General features: G+C 36.1%; 1 protein-coding gene and 1 long non-coding RNA gene across 5 annotated transcripts in view; one reads left to right on the plus strand and one right to left on the minus strand.

The window, feature by feature from the left end:
• The first annotated feature begins 70 nt into the window (after positions 1–70).
• The window catches only part of ZEB1 (zinc finger E-box binding homeobox 1), an 88,028-nt gene continuing 67,801 nt past the window's right edge, over positions 71–20,297 (plus strand). For 2 of the 4 annotated variants that reach the window (XM_081971492.1, XM_081971493.1), the window contains exon 1: positions 71–165. In XM_081971492.1, the coding sequence (XP_081827618.1) occupies positions 108–165 (58 nt within the window). In that variant the 5' untranslated portion in view covers positions 71–107. Of the gene's footprint in view, positions 166–1,831; positions 1,894–2,333; positions 2,581–20,297 lie in introns of those variants that run through there. The other 2 variants (XM_081971495.1, XM_081971494.1) reach the window with 2 other exon arrangements.
• LOC309381240 overlaps positions 8,080–20,297 on the minus strand; it is a 41,933-nt gene continuing 29,715 nt past the window's right edge. The window contains exon 3 of the long non-coding RNA XR_014173526.1: positions 8,080–10,625. This is a non-coding gene — a long non-coding RNA (uncharacterized lncRNA). The remainder of the gene's footprint in view (positions 10,626–20,297) is intronic.

Genomic DNA, 20,297 nt, shown 5'->3' on the forward strand with positions numbered 1-20,297 from the left:
CCCAGTGTCGTAAACCAGGTCCGGGCGGGGGCTGAGGGGGGGGGGGAAGAGAGCAGGGGGAGGGGGGGAGGTGGTGACTGGAGCATTTAGACACAAGCGAGAGGATCATGGCGGATGGCCCCAGGTGTAAGCGCAGGAAGCAGGCGAACCCGAGGCGCAATAACGGTCAGTCAGCTTCGCCGGGCAGCGGCCCGAGCTTGGCTGGGGCCGCTCAAGGCGCCGGGCCGGATCGGGCTGAGCTGGGGTGGAATGGGAAAGAAGGAGGGAAGAGAGAAGGGAAGGAGGCGAGAAGTAGAAAGTAATTGCCCGGGAGCTCGTCCCTAGGAGCCCGGTCCCTCTGCACCGTTAGATCCGCTACCTGCTGCCTGCCCGGCCGCCTGTCTCTCTGCGCTCCTTCCCCGCCTGGCTGCTGTTTCTTCTCCGCCTAGCGGTGCCTCCTCGCTCAGCCGGCTGCTGCTGCCCGGATGCCTCTCTTCTGCCCGGGGACCGTTATTCGCCGTCCGCAGCCACCTTGCCTCCCCTTCCTCTGCTTCGCAGGCTCCCCTCGCCCCGCTTTTCCCTCTTCCCGGGGCCAGAACTGAAGGGCTGCCCGGGGAGCTCCGATCTCCCACGAGGGGCGGCCGAGGCCGCTGCTTCTCCTCCCGTTCACCTTCGCAGCCCCAAACTTGCAAACTTATTACCTGGGCTGAGGCGGGTCTCGGCGGCTCCGAAAAAAAGGGGGAGGCCGCGCCGCCCCGCTCCCCAAACTTTTCCGGGCGAGGGCTGCTGGAGGAAAAGGGGGGAGTCGCTCCCGACTCTTCCTCTCACCCCGGGAAAGTCGGGGGGAGAGGCGCAGTGCTTTGTATGGGGGGGCGATCGCCCCCTTTAGCACTGCCCTTGCTCTCCCTCCCTCCCCCAACGCCCCTTCCTCTCACATTTTGGGGTGCTTGGGAGGGGACGGGGAGGACCGGTGGGTTTTGGGCACTTTTTGAGCGGAAGGTGGGAAGGAGTGCGCGCTTAACTAAGCAGAAACTCTTCGGGGCAGCGAAACGTCGGAGGAGGCAGGAGGACTGTGTAATGGGGATTCGGGTGTCCGGGAGGGTGGCGTGTTTTGGCCCCGGCGGAGGAGGAGCAGGAGATGGAAGCACTGTTGCTTGCTGCAGTGTGTATCGATTTTATTTTATTTTATTTTTCTCTTTGCAAGGGAAACGCGCCACATGCGCACCCCCTGACATCGCCTTGAAAGGGGGACCCCCCTCCCCCTTCGCTCTCACTTTCTTCCCCCTCCCTCTTCTGCTTTTTTCTCTTCCCCCCCCACCCCGCCACTCTTTCGCCTCCGCCTCTTTTAGTGCCTGCAGTGCATGTTGATTTATCTCCGTGGCCATTGAACATATTGTTTCTCCTCTTTACACCCCGCCAACCTCCGAGATCTTGGCAGAACTATTAGAAGTGGGCTCCCCCTCCCTCTCCCCTCTTCTTCCTTTTCTCCCCCCCCCCTTTTTTTTGCCTAATATCTCCTTTATCAACGCGATGGGAAAGAAAAAGCTCTCTTCGCTGTGGGTTAGGGAGGGAGCGTGAATCAGCCAAGTTTCTCTTTCACTCGCCCTCTTCTTGGATTTCGAGGTACCTGTTTGTATAATAATCATAATAACGGGTGGTAACGATTTGGCCGATGCGAGCCCTCCCCCTCTCCCTTTCTCCTTCCCCCGCTTCTTCGCAATGAACTGTTAACAGCCTATATAAGGAATGGGGCTTTACTTCTCCCATTTGTCTCTTTTTGTTTCTTTTCTTTTAAGAAACGACTTGAAAAGGGGGAAATAAGCACACCAAAGTTCCGCGTTGTTTGATCCACTCCTTTATTTCTTCTAGAAAATAACGGGAAAGCTGGTGATTTCATAGGATGTCAAACGGGAGGTTTTGTAACCTTTCTTGGCAGTTTTTTTTGTGTGTGTGTGTTCGTCTGGCATTTCCTGTATACGGTTATGGATAGGAAGGTTTTTAGCGGTTGGTCCAAGATCATGACGTTTAGCATGGGATTTTGATATCCCGGAGAAGGAATTATCGTTCCCTGGGCGGGAGGGCGCCATTGGTTATGAATCTTAACGTGCGAAATGCACATATAAACACCGGCCTTCCAACCGACTAGCAAGTTGACCTGGTGTTGGTTCTGAAGTAGTAGTTTCTTGCTCCGTTGTGGGTGGGTTTATTTATAGCACAAGTGTATATGTATGTGTGTGTAGCTATTTTCCTGTTTTAGACCTGTGTATATTTCATGTTGAGTCTATATTATAGGTAAGTTTGGAAAGAGCCGCTCTGTTGTTACCTTATTTAAAATGTTAATGATAGAGAAAAGGGGGGTTTTCTTGCTGACGACATGCCTGTGACATGCAAGTCTGAACCACCCAGTCTCTGGGCAGGATCTGTAAACATGTTTACCTGAGCAGGAAAGAAAATGCATTTTCTATTAAAAATAGTCTTGTTGGAATATTATACTTGTAAAGCTTATCAACAGATGCCTTGAGAAGTGCCTGAATATTTTGCTTTTGAGACCAGCTGGGAAAAAACGATTCTGAGGGCTGCAGCAAATGGCAACTTGTGCAGGTAGAAAAAAATGGTGTGTGAGGTTTCTCTTGCATGCATGTCAGCCCTCTTCTGTCTGCTGCTTTCATTCTCAAGGGAGGGATTTATTTACCATGCTTGTTGTCAGTGTTTTTCCTTTGTGCTTAATACTAGAAAACCAGATTTGAGGTTGTTTAGCGCAAATGATTTGTCTGCAGCATGCATGATTTGTAGAAAACAAAAGATGTGTAGGATATGTGCTATTCCAGGTATTTTAAATGTGATTTTGATTGAAAACCTCTCACCTGGTGTTCAGGAGCAAAACCTTTGATCTATCGTTGCTTCTAATTATAATATTTTAAAATAAATAACTTAAGCTTCTATACATTAATCATCACTGGAAAAGACTAGATAATAGATGCTGGATACTAGAGATTTCTCAGCAGTAGAATCCTGTTTGACTTGCAAATGTTTACTGATCAAAATTACTGGGAGAAGTTAACCCTTAATCCTTTCTTTAAAATAGGCAGTTGAAATTATTTCCATTCTTTGTGTCTTTTATAAAGATGCCATTAATGGGTACTTTGTCTATTGCTAATCTTGTGTTTTATTTTTCTTTCATTCGTATTAAGGCATACAGACTTACCAAAGTACATTTATTAGCTGCATCACAGATTAAAAATAATCATTGTTTAATGGACTTGAGTGTTATTTTAAAGATGATGTTCATCATTGCCTCTATTGATGATAAATTGATGCTTCAACTTTTTTATTACTCCTTCCTTGACAGTTAAGAGAGTATAACCTTTTGTGCATTAACTTAAGTATATATTCACTACCTTCCATTTTAATTTCTAAATATAATTGCTGTAATATTTTCTTCTTGATTGGTATGCAGAGCATGTTAATAAAATACTTTAATACCACCAGAGGTCAATTAAATTGTCTGATTTTTTCTATCAAAGTAAATTAATTACATATTCTTGATAAAAAATATAACTCCTTATAGTTATAATATAAGACCATAACTATATGCAATGTAGAAAGTTCTTAACCAAACTTGTTTTGAAAGTCATAAATTTCATTCAGATGGAAGAAATTCTGTAGAAGTTTCAATGAAATTTTAACAAATTTGTTTGCTTGCTTGAATTTCTCTCACATTGTAGCTTGATGTGTTGTTTAATAGAATATGTACCTGTAGTTGTATATTTAAGTACTAAAATATTAAATAGATTTTTATAGACTATATATAAGAATGGATAAATTCTTTAGATATTGCTGACTAACTAAAAGTTGCTTTATGTAATTTTTTCTAACAGATATAGTGTATGCATAACTAAAGAAAAAGATCTGAAATTGCTGAACCAAATTTGTTATCTACATTTTTCTTTAATAATTCCAAATACTTATAAATAGTAGTCTTAAATATGAACATTGGAAATGTGACCACTTGAATTAGAAAATTTGCATAATCTGAGAAGTGGGTTTCATATTAGACTTTATATGTACCTCGACGAAATAAAAATAGCATCAAAGTATGACTTTTTAATTCATTTGATAAGAAAGTCACTTTTATAAAATATTAAACTTTATCTCCTGTTGAGTCCTTGATCTTTCTAATAGGGATGGACTAGAATCACTTTATTCATCTAGTACAAGTTCAGATATGTTGTTATGGTCATTAAACTTCCAAATATAGCTATATTGCTCTTGTCCCCAAGGGAGCTGTCTAATGTCTACAGAGGTTCTAGTCAGACTGTCTTGGCCTTAGTAATGGAGCAAGGCATGTCCTCCTTTTAGACTTATCTCACTTTTCTCAGCCAAATTTAGTACTAGAACTGATGCCGTGTTTAAATTTGTACTACTTCTAACAGAAAGTTCTTTCTATAGATAGCTTTATAGCAGTAATGTTTATTATTTATTTTATTATATTTTTATCCTGCATTTATTACTAAGCAACCCAAGTGATGAACATATATGTCTGCATATATGTTTATTAATCATAATAGAAATCTAAATAACAACTTCAGCCATAATGTCGGACCTGATGTCATAGTATAGTTTATATAAACCATCTGGAGTATTTGAGTACTTAATTAGCATGTACTAGGCCCACATAGAAGATGAAGTCTTGGGGTCTGAGTAAACTTCAACAAGATTTTAGGAGACTTCCTAGGCCAAAGGAGAAACAACTATATATTTATTTGCATGTAAATCAGTATAATTTTTACTCTACCTGACCTCCCTGAGTCCTTATCAAATGACTACTCGCCTATCTCAACTATGCATTTTGATATGATCTATATAACAGTAAAAACTTATTTTGTACCATATATTCACTATCTAATCTCAAGCAAATCGCAAGTCACTCTAATTCCTCTTATCTGAATTTGGCCCAAGGGGAATTTCAGTTTGACTCAGTTTATATGGGAAATAATATTAACAAATACATTAATAATAATCTGGTATAATACTGAAGGTACAAAAATGAGTGCTTTAATTTGGGCAACTATAACATTAACACCTCACAGCCAAGTATTCAGATGAAAGAATGTTATGAGCCTAAAAACAAATGACAAGGAGTCAAGAACTCCTTTCCAAAAGAGATCTTATTCTACTGAAAATCTTTGCCTTTTATCTTCATCTATCTCACTGTTGATTGCTACAGGGCTCCAAGGGAGAATTTTAAGATTATGACTACATTTATTATGAGAAGGTGTTTTAAAGACTGAGGCTAAAGTCACGGGAACCAGCGGTTCTCAGGTTGTAAATGGCTTTTATATAAGCATGTTGCAACAGCCTGGCTTCAAGGCCACCAAGCAATGTGTCAATTATAGTTAATTTGAAAGTATGGGAGGAAAAATCCAAGCTTGCAAAAGATATAGAAGTTTCTGATGGCATTGCATTGCAGTGGAGTGCCAGTTTGTAGCTTCATTCTTGTCTGCAGTAATGATTCTAATCTAGCCAGGATGTGTCTGTGAATCTTTTGCCAGGACAAGCTGAGAAGTTGAGCTAAGGATGAAGTGTTAGGAGATTGATCTTTTATTGTCAAGCCCATGGGTACAATGTGGCAGGCAACATTGACAGCATAGGGTATTAAGTAATGGGGGGAAATATCAAAATGATGTTTGGTAGGATTAACTGTATTACCTAAAGAATTTTTGCTGATTAAATTCTTTAGCTATTATTAATATACATGACTTAATATGTTACAATTTGCTCATATGTAAGATTTTGGAGGCATTCAGCTGTTCTGTGGATATGGCCTAATATGCATACACAGTAATTTGGGATTGACTTTCTGTGGTTATGTTCACCCTCACATTACATCATTATATATGGAAACACAATCAATCATCATGGTTTATAAGTTATGGTTTATGGCTTAGTGCTGCAAATTCTGGCAACAATATCTTGTTAGAGAAACCAAAGCTTAGCACATTATTTGGGATCAGGCAGATCTATGGAAATGAACTGTTTATTTGAGAGCGTTGAACAGCTGGGTTACTAGACCACACTAATAATTACAATTGTCCTTCAGAACTTAAATTGATAACCTTCAGTGGGATAGTAATTTCTTAGGTAGTAATTTTCTAGGTAGATAAATAGATGACACTCTTAGGAATTCTTTAAAAAAATCATTACATGTAGTCTTTCACTTACAACATTTCGTTTAGTGACCTTTTGAAGTTACAACAGCACTGAAAAAAGTGACGTGCCCATTTTTCACACTTACAACTATTGCAGCAACACCCTGGTCATGTGATCAAAATGCAGATGCTTAGTAATTGACATGTATTTATGTGGGGCCATGTGATCAGCTTTTGCAATCTCCTGACAAGAAAAATAATGGAGAAGCCAGATGCATTTAACAATTGTGTTACTAAACAACTGCAGTGATTCACTTAACAAGAATGGTCTTAAAATTGGGCAAAACTGATTTAACAGCTGTCTTGTTTAGTAAAAGAAATTTTGGGCCCAGTTGTAGTTGTAAATTGAGGCCTTTATTATTATTCCTTGTAGAAAAGCAGCATGCAAACTTTTTCATGGTAAGAGCCATACTTGCTCTTTGGTGATTTAGGAATTGTACTCCGCAAATGGACAAAAGCAAGGGGGAGAATTAAATTATGTTGTAATCATATTTTGACCATACATGAACCTCATTCTATTACATAAATATTTATAATTTCATAGTGGCTTTTATACAAGATTTAAAAAGTGGAGATTATAGTTCCGCTGTGTAGAATGTAAAGTTACATACAGGTGAAACTCGAAAAATTAGAATATTGTGCAAAAGTTCATTTATTTCAGTAATGCAAGTTAAAAGGTGAAACTAATATATGAGATAAGACTCATTACGTGCAAAGCAAGATAGTTCAAGCCATGATTTGTCATAATTGTGATGATTATGGCGTACAGCTCATGAAAACCCCAAATCCACCATCTCAGAAAATTAAATTATTACATGTAATCAATAAAATATGGATTGTACATAGAACAATATCGGTCCAAAGTCCTCTTTTCTGATGACAGCAACTTTTGCCAAAAGCACCAAAAACTGGTTCAGTGACCATGGGATTACTGTGCTTGATTGGCCTCTCCATTCTTCCTCCATACTCTGGGTCCTTGGTTTCCAAATGAGATGCAGAAGTTGCTCTCATCAGAAAAGAGGACTTTGGACCACTGTGCTTCATTAAGACCATGGTCAATGCAGCCGTCTACCAGGAGATTTTGGAGCACTTCATGCTTCCTTCTGCAGATGAGATTTATGGGGATGCTGATTTCATTTTCCAGCTGCCCACACTGCCAAAAGCACCAAAACCTGGTTCAATGACTGTGAGATTACTGTGCTTGATTGGCCAGCAAACTCGTCTGATTTGAACCCCATAGAGAATCTATGGGGCATTGCCAAGAGAAAGATGAGAGACATGAGACCGAACAATGCAGAAGAGCTGAAGGCCGGTATTGAAGCAACCTGGTCTTCCATAACACCTCAGCAGTGCCACAGGCTGTGATAGCTTCCATGCACCTCATTGAGGCAGTAATTGCTGCAAAAGAGGCCCAAACCACGTACTGAGTACATATGCATGCTTATACTTTTCAGAAGTCCGATATTGTTCTATGTACAATCCTTGTTTTATTGATTGCATGTAATATTCTAATTTTGTGAGATGGTGGATTTTGGGTTTTCATGAGCTGTAAGTCATAATCATCACAATTATGACAAATCACGGCTTGAACTATCTTGCTTTGCATGTAATGAGTCTATCTCATATATTAGTTTCATCTTTTAAGTTGCATTACTAAAATAAATGAACTTTTGCACGATATTCTAATTTTTTGAGTTTCACCTGTATATACATCATAACACAAATTTTGATTTCCCATTTTAGATTTCTGTATTAATTTGTTAAACAAATGGATAATTGACAGTTTCTAATACTGCTTGAGGTAGAGATTTGTCCTTTTTCTTGTTCCAGTTTTCATTTCATTGGAAAACATATGATTAATTGTAAGGCATTCCAAATGCACAGCTTTGTCTGAACTTGCATTGTACTGAATTCAGTGACATCCTTCAAGTTAGTACTTTAATAACGTTTTATTGAAAATCTCCATATCATTTTAAGATTTCTTAGGTGTATCATGAAGGAAATACAATTAATAGTCTCAAAATAGTCAATTATCCACTTCTAATTCTTTCATTGGTGCACTCTGTATATTTAGATGCCAATCTGAAATAATTAGTTCTGGGAATTTAGTCAAAAGAAATTTAAATTGCTCACATCATTCCAACTATATTCCAATAGCAATATCTGTAGAATACTCTAGGTAATTACTTTTTATTTTCTAGATAATTACTTTTTATTTTCAAACATTTAAAAACAGTGCAATGTTTACCACTAGCAAACAAAAAACTCAAGATTACATTGTTGTAGTTATACAGGCTGATGTTTTCCCTTCACTTGATAAAACAGGTAGAAAGTTGTTAAACATAAATGAAATCCTGTGCAATATATTAGCACATAGGAAATCTATATATAATACATAGTACTGACCATAAAGTATATGAACTATGACCCTAATATTTTATTGATACTTATAGGGCTTATATAACTCCATTCAGTATTTAGTAGCATACATATTATATTCTTCCTGGAAGTTTTTTATCCCACATCTCTAGTCTTTCCAGAAGGAAGGGCAATCCTTCATCCAAGCTTTGTGCAGGTGCATATAGATACAGATAATGAACCCAATGTCCACATAAAAGATAGGGTTCCCAAAAGATAAACTATTACATAATGGTAGTAATTTTACCTTCAAAAATAAACCTAAAATACCACCGAATGATTTGCATCTTCACATTTCAGCATGCAGAAATCTTGCTTGCACTGTAGAAGAAATTCATCTAATACAGTTTTCTCCTTTCCAAAGTGCCTCATATTTGGGCAAATTCTTCTTACCAATCAATAGTTTTTTTGACTCTTGGGTCCTTCTAAATTTTGGTAGAATTGAAAACATTATTAGGAACCCGATTGGCTAGTCAGATTGGAAGCAGGCAGGTAGATTGACGGCAGAAATGTTTTGCTGTAGCTAGATTTATTACTGTTGCTGTTTCAAAAGTATATCTGACATAGCTTGAATCACATTTTTTTTCATGCAGTAAATAGAACAAGATCAAAAGGGAAAACCTTCGTTAAAACTCTTCTAGATGTGAGCTCTCAAGAAAAAGAAATGGATACTAATTTTATAGTTACATTCATTCTTACTGAAGATAAACTATAATCAATCAGGTTGACTATTGCATCAAGTTTGCAATTAAGTGAAAAATATCAAAAGGAAAATCGTCTCAAACTATATGGTTTGGTGACATTTGCACATCAGATAGAACACTTTCAAGATTTGCCAGAATTAGTGGATTTTGGAAGAACATCTTTAGAATCTGGTGTACATTATGAGCATTGCTTCAGCGTCTCGTGAATACTCTAAAAATTACAAATTTATTTATCACTAGATCATTTGGACCTGGTGATGTGGGTTAAGACCTTTCAACTTAATGAAGGATTACTATATCTGGATAGAGTTTATTCTGCATGAGCAGATGCTAAATATCATAGGAAAAAGCTATAATATTTTTCTTTATGTGCTTTTTCACACAGGACCACGAAATAGGCTATATAAAAGTTTAGCATATAAAAATGTATTTTGTTAGCTGGATACTGTAAAATTTTCAATTTAAATAAAAATTTAAAAATATACAAAATGTATATAATAATTGCATTATACTTGTTACTATACCCACCTCACAGCATGCAGATTAAAATTCTGCTTCCAAAATATTACACAAAATATATTTGTTGAGCAGACAGACCATCAAAATTTAGAGGAAACATTGGAAGAGGTATGGTTGTGTTGTGTATGATAGTTTGTTTAAAGAGAGTAATTCTTATTAACCCTATATAATATTCCTTTTTTTTTTGTTTACTCTCCTACATATTATATAAGTAAAATTTCAGGTATTCTTTGAATATTTTTCATTTCAGTCTGGTATTATGACTCTTACCTTTTGGTCCTTTGGCTTATGACCATTGTAGCATCCACAGGGCAGTGTGATCAATATTCAAGTACTTGGCAACTGGAATGCATTTACAATAGTTGCAGCATTTTAGGCTCATATGATAGCCATTTGCTATCTTCACAACCAGCTTTCGACAAGCAAAGTCATTGGGGAAGTCGGATTCATTTAATGATTATGTGATTCATTCAACAATTGCAGTTATTCATTTAACAACTGTGGCAAAAAAAACTTATAAAGTCAGGCACAACTCACTTAACTGCTTTGCTTAGAATCAGAAATTCTGGTTCCAGTTGTGAGTGTAAGTAAAGGACCACACGTAGCCAGCTCTCTACTAGTTTCCTGAATTCATTCAATCAATCAATCAATCAATGACATCAGAATGGAAACCATCTGGACCTTTGGGGAAAAGGGATGTGGGTGGGGAGAGGGACAACACAGAAGATCTGCTCCTTGGATCCTGCTGGATGAAAATGCTTGAACAATGGAATGTGAACACCCAGTCAGCACACTCCTATATCAGATTGAAAGAGAAATTATCTATTATTTTATTAATTATACACATGTAATTTGTTGCCATAATAAAAATGTAAAGTGTTAGAATACTATTCAGATGTAGAGGTTCTTGTTCACAAAAGTACTGTTTGAATAGATCAATAAAAGCAAAGCTTGATTTTGATGTAAGGTTTATTGTCTTTAACTAGAGGCTATTACTTTTAACATGATAAAAGAAAGTGGAAAATATTTCCAAGCAGTAGAAACAGTGATGATCACAGCTATGACTTACCCTGAAATGGCTCATCCTGCATCGAACTAGAGAGAGGTCATATATGGAAGATTGATCTCAGGGGTCTGAAGAGCTTGCAGTTGGCTCCCTGAAGTTTATTGTCTAACCACTAACCATTTAAGTAGAAGCAATTTTACTTAAGTTGGTTTGCATATATTTATATAATTATGGGCAAGTCTAACAATTACTATTGTTTCCCTTGCATCTTCATTCTTCCTACAAATGGCTTATATTCTCCATGAATTTGGAAAAATAGACTGACTTGAGATACATTATGATGCCCATTATTTTCTTCAAAAAAATAATTGGCAGGACTTTCCCAGTAGCTATTACATAATAATAAACATCCTTCAACTACTCGAAATGGTATTTAGATCCTAAATCCACTTATCTAAATTATGACAGCTACTTTAAAGGGAAAGAAACCAATTCACATGGCAAATAATGGCACTTGTAAATTAACTAATCAGTGAAAAACAGCAACAAAAATGAATGTGGAATTTATAAAGTTTACCAGAAGTGACTTAGTTTGAGTTATTTCTTTTTTAAAAGCAACTAGATACCGACTTGCAGAAAGCTGCTAGTTATGGGGCTCTTGCTTAGCTGAGAATGGTAACTAAGGAAGAATGCTACTGTTTGCCTGGATTTGGGATTATTTAAACTATTAGCATGCTTTTCTGATTTCAGACTGTCAATACTGTGGTATTGTAAGTTTTAGGCTATTTTCCTTTGGTCAAATTATGAATTTTTTTGTTGAGGTACTGTATTTTTTGGAGTATAAGACGTACCAAGATTTTGAAGAGGCAAATTAAAAAAAAAGTTTTTGCACTCTGCAGACCTCCCAAAAATGGCCCGCTTTTTGCAAAAATGGGCCTGTTTTTGTCAAAAAAAGAGAGCATGCATAGCCTTTAGGGGGCTTATAGATTGCCCTTGGGGGCGGGGGGGGTCATAATTGAGTAAAATATGCCCATTTTTTGCTCATTTCTGCCCTCCGCAGCCTTCAGCAGCACTCTGGAAGCCTCCTAAAGGCTATGCACAGCCATTTTGGTGAAGGGGCGGAGTTTCGGGAGGCCAAAAATGCTGTATTCAGTGTATAGGATGCACCCAGATTTTCACCCTCTTGAGAGAAAAGGTTCATCTGATACTCCGAAAAATACGGTAATTCATTCATTCAACTATTTTTTTTTCTTTTTAAGTAGCAGTATCTTTTACATTTTTAATGTATGCATCTTTTTCTTCATTTAATAAAATCCCTAATGTTTAACAAGGCTACAGTTAGCCTCAGCATGTCAATAAGCTTAAGTATATGTGATTATGTAAGGATGACTACGCAATACAATAATAGATGTGTAGTCGTGGATATATTGGAACTATCCATCTATAACTATTGCTAGTTACACTATTGGGATATCCCTTAGCTATGGTGCTCCAAAACCTTATTTCTGTCATCAATACTACTTTTTAGCACTAGGCTACTAGTTTCTAGCACTAGGCTAGAAAGTAGGACACTATGAGTTCTAATGCCGCCTTAGGCACGAGAACCAGCTGGGTGACTTGAGCCAATCACTCTCTCTTAGCCCCACACACCTCCCAGGTTGTTGTGAGAAAAATAAGAAGGAGAAGTAGATAAATTCATCATCTTGATTTTTTAATAAAAATAGAAAAGGTGGATTTACATTTTTTAAGATCTATATCTTATCAAGGTAAAAAGATAAGTTGTTTAAATATCCATATTACATCTACTTTGAGGAGTTTTTTATATCTATAGAATGAGAAGATATGCTCAATATTAGAAATAGTTAAGAAAATATCTGAGGTTGTATTTACTTTAATACAGGTATATAATTTTTTTTCCAGCTGAAAGATGTGCATGGATTTTAAAGGCATCGTACTCCCAACATTTTAAAGACTATATGGGACTAGGACAAAAATGGAACCTGGGCAAAGTAAAAACTTAACACTGAGCTTATATCTAAAGCTTTTGGAAATTTCATATTACTTTTTGGTTTCTGGTTCTGTATTCCTGCTTAAGAGGTGTTCTAAATTACCGGTACTTGTGAGTTAATGGGATAATTAGGAATATATTACAAAAAGCTATAGCCCTAGAAAAATCAGTATGTGTTAGAATCTTTTGCTGCTGCTTAAATAGAACTAATTAACATAAGGATTAGAGCTGGTTAGTTTACTTTTCTCTATTTGAACTATGAAAAATAATAGAAAAGCTGGAATTGAATAGTAGTCTTTACATGATGGAATTATACTGGTTTATTTGAACATTAAGTTATAACTGCATTTGCACATTGACAAATCCATTAAAATTAAATATAAAAAACATTTAGGACTAAAATCAGTAAAACTAGTTTGTTTGTTTATTTTGCATAACACCTAACTGAACTATGGTTTTCACTTGCTCTCAAATGTGATGTTTGCTACTAATATTAAACATTTTAAAGAAAACTGGATAAATGTATGTGGCTATCAGTTGCTACTAATCTTGATTAGCTCCTTAGCTCTTGAATTGCAAGTAGCACACATTAAGTACCAGACTGCTAGTTCTGTTATGCTGCCTCATTATGGCTGGGAAGAGGGGGGAGCAAAGAAAACAGGGAATGTTCTTGGCAAAAGTATATACTCTCAGCATGACCACCCAAGGTGTGAAGATAATCTCAAATGCCCAACTAAAGCAAGCAGGCACTATATTGGATAGAGCAATATAGGAAGATGATCGTTTTAGTGACCATGGCAAAGACACCATTTTATACTGTGCAGGAAAAGACGATAAGCCCTACCAAAGGAAATCACATAAACAGATAGTATAAAATGATACAAGATATAATGCTAGATGATGGGTCCCTCAGGTTATACGGCACTCAACATGCTATTAAGGAAGAGCTCAGTATCTTTGCAGTACTAATGGTGTTTAAAGCCTTTGGGATGTCCTTTCCTGTTGCCATACAAATAAAGAAAATCCAAAACTGCAAGGAAAGAATTATAATGGGAACTTGGAATGTACGAAGTTGAGTTAAGTGAAAAATGAAATGAATTAACTACACATTGATATCTTAGGCATCAGTAAATTAAAATAGACTGGAACTGGAGATTTGTCCAGAGTCATAAGAACATACTGTTTAATATTCAGGACAAGAAAAACAAAGAATGAAGGATGATGCTTTCATAGCAAGAAATATATTTAGTACAACTATTCTTTAATATGACAATTACCCAAGTTTATGCTCCAACAATGGATGCATAAGAAGAGGACAGTGATGGGTTTTATAGTCAGATTTAATCTGAAGCCAACAAAATATGAAAGCAAGGTAGACTTGTGATTGGACACTGGAATACCAAAGCCAGAAATATCGAGGAAAACAGTTGTACTATTTGGCCTAAATATCTGGTAGGAAGCAAGAAAATCATCTATAGTTTTTTGCCAATTCAATTATTTCTACATTCCAACAATTCCAACTGTCTAGGTTTCAGAGATCATTACCAGATGAAGTTTTAAAAAATCAAACTGATCATATTATTGATACAAGGGGTGGAAGAGAAAATATCTACCCAGGATCTAACAATGGAACAGATCACAAATTTCCCATATACAAATTCCAAGTCAAGCTAAACTGGAGGAATTTTAGCCAACTAGTTTTCACACACAGTGCATATAGCTGTCATTTCAAGGAAAGCACCAGGAATCACATTTGACTCCTGAACCACATTTATAAGGAATCAGAGGTATTATTGAAGTTGCTCAGGGTGAATCTAAAAAAGGGAGCCAAAAATCGAAGCAACCAAAAAAAGCCAACTGAATCTCAGAACAAACAGTGGAAATTGCCAAGAAGAGAAAAGAAGCCAAGCCAAGAAAGATCTTGGAAGCAATATCGAGATTTCAGAGAACTGTTAGAAGAAGGAGTATTACAACATCTGTAAAGGGCTGTATATAGAAAGAGACTGAAGATAGAAAAAAAAGAAAAGCCTTTCAAAGCATTTCTGAATTCAGAATTCAGAACCTCAAATTAATATGCTAAAGGATGTCAGTGGACAGATAGTAATTGATTGAAAGATCAAACAGACATAGAAGGAATATACATGTCAACATCCAAGAGCCTTCAAAAAATATTTACTAAGTACAAGAAGTTCCAGTATTAGAAGATAAAGTTAAACCAACATTCCAGCCCAAGCCTGACATTAGAAGAATTTATGATATATCTACACAAAGATTGTAAGCAACAGATTTATAGAACCTATGAATATATTAATTTATAAATGATGTCAGCAAACATGCAGTATGACCTAGTAGCCAACAGATTGGAAGAAATGAATTTGCATAACAATATCAAAAGAAAAAAGGCTTAACTGAGTAAGCAAGCTATTGTACAATAGCCTTAATTTTATATGTCATTATGCCAATAAATAATGTTTAGAATTATCTGATGCAGTTTATAACCATGCATGGAAAAGGAGATGGATTTAGAAAAAGCTGGGGAACAACACAGAATATCAAAAGAAAATAATCTGATTCAATGGGTGTAGATAGGTATCCATATGACAAACTAGGATGTGCTTATGAAAATGAGAATTCCAGAATATTACATTGTCCTCATTCAAAATCTATACACAGGTCTAAAAGTATAATTCACACACAGCTGTGTGAAGTAAATAATAAAACAGACTGGACCCCGGTCCTCAAAGAAATGAATTGAGTCTGTATATTCTTATTTATTCAACTTATATCAGAATATATATTGAGGAAATTTGGAAAGAGATGAGTGCTTTAAAATTGGAGGAAGAAACATCAAACCTGAGCTATGCTGATGACACTACTCTGCCAGTTGAAAATGATTTGGAAACGTAGTGAAAATCAAAAAGTACAGTGAAAAAGTGAGACTAAGACTAAATATAAAGAAGATTAAATTAGTAACGATAAATACAGCAACAAATTTAAGATTAACAGAGCTTCTGCCTTTTAAGATCAAGTCAACATTAACAAAATCAACGGTCAAGAAATATGTTGCAGAGTAGAACTTGCTAGAGTAGTAAATAAGTTATCAGAAAAGATATTGAGATGCAAGGATGTGTCTATACCTACCAAGATCAAAATTGTACAGGTGGTTGTTTTCTTTGTAACATCCTACAGCAACAAAAAAAGGACTGAAGAAGCAACATAGAGTATTTATGCTTTTGAATTTTGGTGTTGGAGAAAATGTCTGAGAATACTATGGATAGCCCAGAAAACAAACGAATCCTGGAACAAGCAGTCCAGAATTTTTATTCAAGGTACAAATGTTCAAATTTTAATTACATTTTGGACACATTATGGAAAGGCCTAATTCTCTTGAATAGTCAATTAAGCTGTTAAAGACGGAAGAAAGAGAAAAGGAGAACAACAGCAAGGTAAATTGACTTATTTACGTTTATGTTTGTAATGGGTCAGTGTTACAAGCACTTTTATCTATCTGGACACAAATTTGATAGATGATGTTATCATCATTATCCATCAAAGAGAAATAGCGAAGGAAGAGATTTATCACCTTCCTAAGTTTGTAAAGTTCTTGTATCTCTTTGTTGTCCACTGTGAATAGAATTACTAAACTAAATGGGCCATTGGTCTAATCCAATGTAGCTATATTATTGTAATTATTATTTATATTAATTTAATAACAGTGGTAGTGCCATCTAACATTTTAAATCAAACAAATAAAATTTATTTTGATTCATTGTGATGTCTAAGCCCAAAGTGTCTTCTCTGTGCCTATTAAAAATGAAATTAATTCCATAGTTTGTTCTTAGGAATATAGTATATCGATAATAGTCAGAAAGGTAACACTGTTTTAATTAAAAGAAACACACTTTTTAATCTGCGCAGAAGTAGAGCGTGTTTTTTTAAACATTTCTTCTACTTGCTATATTTCAGATCTGATACGTACATTTATATAGTTGATGTGATCATGGCTAGATAAGTTTCCTTACTAAAAAAGAGGGGGGAAATCACATATATGCAAGAGATTTGCCTATTACAGAATATTGAAATCTACCTATTTACTTAGCTATTTACTTATCTGTCTTTATTTCTGTCCAGCTTATTTTAATTTGCAGGAGAAACTGATGACTATGGTGTAAGTTTCTTATGAACTACTATTGCCGCATAATATATAAATCAGGATAAATAAAATGTTAGTTCATTAATCCATATTGAAATAAGAGAGAACAAATGTAATAATGGCTCCTAGCTTGAATGATTTTTGAAGAAAATCCAATGCATCCATGGAGGATAAGTTATCAATGACCTCTGAGTCACCCCAAATCTTAAATTTTAATATAGCTTGCTTGGTTTGACTTACATGACCTTAGTTATTATATAAATCACAGGTAAGCCAATCATAACATAGTATGTTGTATGAATCCAGCTACTGTGCAATTAGTTACATTATAATTTACAATAGAGGTTGACACAAAATGAAAAAAAAAAATTTTTTTATTTCAAACTTTAAAACAAACCAATGCCTCTCAAAAGTTTTGTTGAGCCATTTCAGCCTAGCTGAGATTTGGCAGAAAGAAAACCTGAAATGATTTACCAATTAAATGTTGGAGTAGAAATAAATACCTAAACAATTCAGATATTTTGGTCATGGGAAATAAGATTCAGAGTAAGTTCTTACATTACATGTGTATGAACAAACACCAGATGGCAGTAAAGAGATAGAGAAAATGTAAACTTTTTATTGCCATCCAATGAACATATGTATTTTTGCAGCCAAACTTTCTATAGCCTCCCTAGAATTCGAGATTATTATCAGAGTAAGCACTAAACCTGAGTTGAAGCCAATAGACCCTCAGAGCAATTGCTTCTTCTATTGTTCACTTTGTAGTCATTTTATCTTCAGGTAGGTGCAGAATGGTTCCATATCCCAATTGCAAGAAATTCCAATCATAGCAGCTAAAACAGAATGGAATGGAACACCTGAAACACTTGTACCCAGATAATCAGAGAATAAACCAGGCTGTATTTCAGTCCATGTCTGGAACAGACCATCCAAAACACACATATTTCTGTTTGGCTATGGACTATTTGAAATCTTCTGTTCCATGCAAAAGAATGTGTGTTCATCAAACATTTTGGACATTCTTAACTTCTAGTATTACAGTGCTGAAGAAAATATGTAGGGGAATGGTGTTACAGCTTTGTTCTCAACTTGATATAAACATCTGTGTGGCGATGCAGTCCCTTTTTGGGAGAGGGGCGGTCTAAAAATCTAAGAAATAAATAAATAAATAATAAATATACGATGGGCTAAATTTTCTTTTAATGTATAGAAGTTCTTACTTGTGTTAATGAGTAGTTACTTAAAATGGTGTGAGATTATTTGTGTAGTAGAAAACGTAAGTGGTTCTCACACATTGCTTTCCAGATAAATTCTACATCCAATGAAACATAAGCATAGTATATAATCTCTATATAAAGAATCCAATATACTTAAGAGTAACATTGTATGAGTATGAGACGCAACTTTTTCCCTCAAAAAAGAGGCTGAAAATCTGGGTGCGTGTTATACACTGAATACAGCATTTTTTGCTTCCTGAAACCCTGTCCCCTTTGCCCAAATGGCCATGCATAGCTTTTAGGAGCCTTGCAGAGTGCTCCTGGGGGCTGGGGAAGGAAGAAATTAGCGAAAAACGGGCAATTTTTGCTTAATTTTACAAGCCTCCTAAAGGCTATTCTTGCCCCTTTTTGACAAAAAACAGGCCCATTTTTGCAGGGGAAAAGGGCCATTTTTTGCTCGGCTTTGCCTCCCCCCTTCCAAGAGCACTCTACAAGGCTCCTAAAGGCTATTCATGCCCTTTTTTAAAAAAAAAAAAGATGGGCCCGTTTTCATGAAAAATGAGCCGTTTTTGGGAGGTCTGCAGAGTGCAAAAACTTTTTTTTTTAATTTGCCTCTTCAAAACTTTGGTGCGCTGTATACTCCAAAAAATAAGTTACATTCCTTGTTTTGTAACTGACACAGTGCTCATAAGTATTAATCCACTGGGATATGGACTGAAATAAAGACTTGCTTATAGACACTCTGTAATGTCTTCCAATCACAGTAAACTTAAATGTTATATCTTGCTTATGGGCTTATCTTCTAAGATTACTATTATTTCCTTTTAGTATGCTTTTGGGCCACAATACATCCTTCATATAAATATCATATAAAAGAGGCGAACAATTATTGAATAGTATCAATCTATCTCCCTATCATAACTCTATTAATTAGACAATAGGCTAAAATCTGCTATAGTTAAATAACTAATAAAATATATTTGATGTCAAAGATAACTGTGAAGAGATCATTTCTCTCTTATACAAGCCTATCCCTGAGTACTCTATCCTTTACTATATGGGTGATTTGATATAATTGAGTATAATGTAAGTGGTAGATGGGAAGATCTTTTGATAGAGTGTGATGCAGATAGAGGTCATAGCTTTTTAAATCTGCTTTTCCTAATTGTTTTAGCTTTCTTTGAACTTGAGATTTTCCATAAAGCAGTAATATGAGTATAAAGTTTTATAAACTTTCCTTGTTGCTTTAGAACTTTTATTTTTATACTTTTCTGAAAACATCCACAAAGTCAATTGAGTAGCAATGAACAGCACACTAACTAGATATCACAAATCATAAGAAAATAATTTTTTAATATAACTAGAAACTTCAGGAAACTGAATATTGCCAAAGAAAGACAACTGATGGGAAAGTATTGAGTGAGCTAGTTGGGTTACTATCAGCTTAATGTATTGAAGTTATATCTGGAAAGGCTGTAGCAATGCACATTATGCTTCAGAAAGCGATAACTATAATTCCATTGAATTGTTGCCATATGATAGCAATTGGTGTTACTATAATTCAAAGTTACTGTGATTTGCAGTAAAAATAGAGTAAAAATGTCCATAAAAAGAACAAAATGTATATTTTGGGCTTAAAAATTTAAGAGTAAAACAAAAAAAAATTGTAGGAAAAAACAAACGAGTGCATCTTTGAAATTTCTACCAAAAGGAAGGCAGCAGAAAGTGACTTTGCAAGAGATCCAAAATAGCATTTAGACTTATATACCACTTCACAGTGCTTTACAGCCCTCTATAAGCAGTTTGCAGAGTAAGCATATTGCCCCAACAATCTGGGTCCTCATTTTACCCACCTCAAAAGGATGGAAGGATGAGTCAACCTTGAACCTGGTGAGATTTGAACTGTCAATTGCAGGCAGCCGGCAGGCAGCAGAAATAGCCTGCAATACAGCACTCTAACCACTGTGCCACCATGGCTCCTATTTAGAGCTGGCCTATGTCAGACCATACTTTCTACAACCCAATTAATGGATGCTCCTCCAGGGCCAGGAATAAAAGAAAGACCACAGGTTTATCATTTC

Source organism: Natrix helvetica, assembly GCF_964273705.1.
Source record: "Natrix helvetica genome assembly, chromosome: Z".
Lineage (NCBI taxonomy): Eukaryota > Metazoa > Chordata > Lepidosauria > Squamata > Natricidae > Natrix > Natrix helvetica.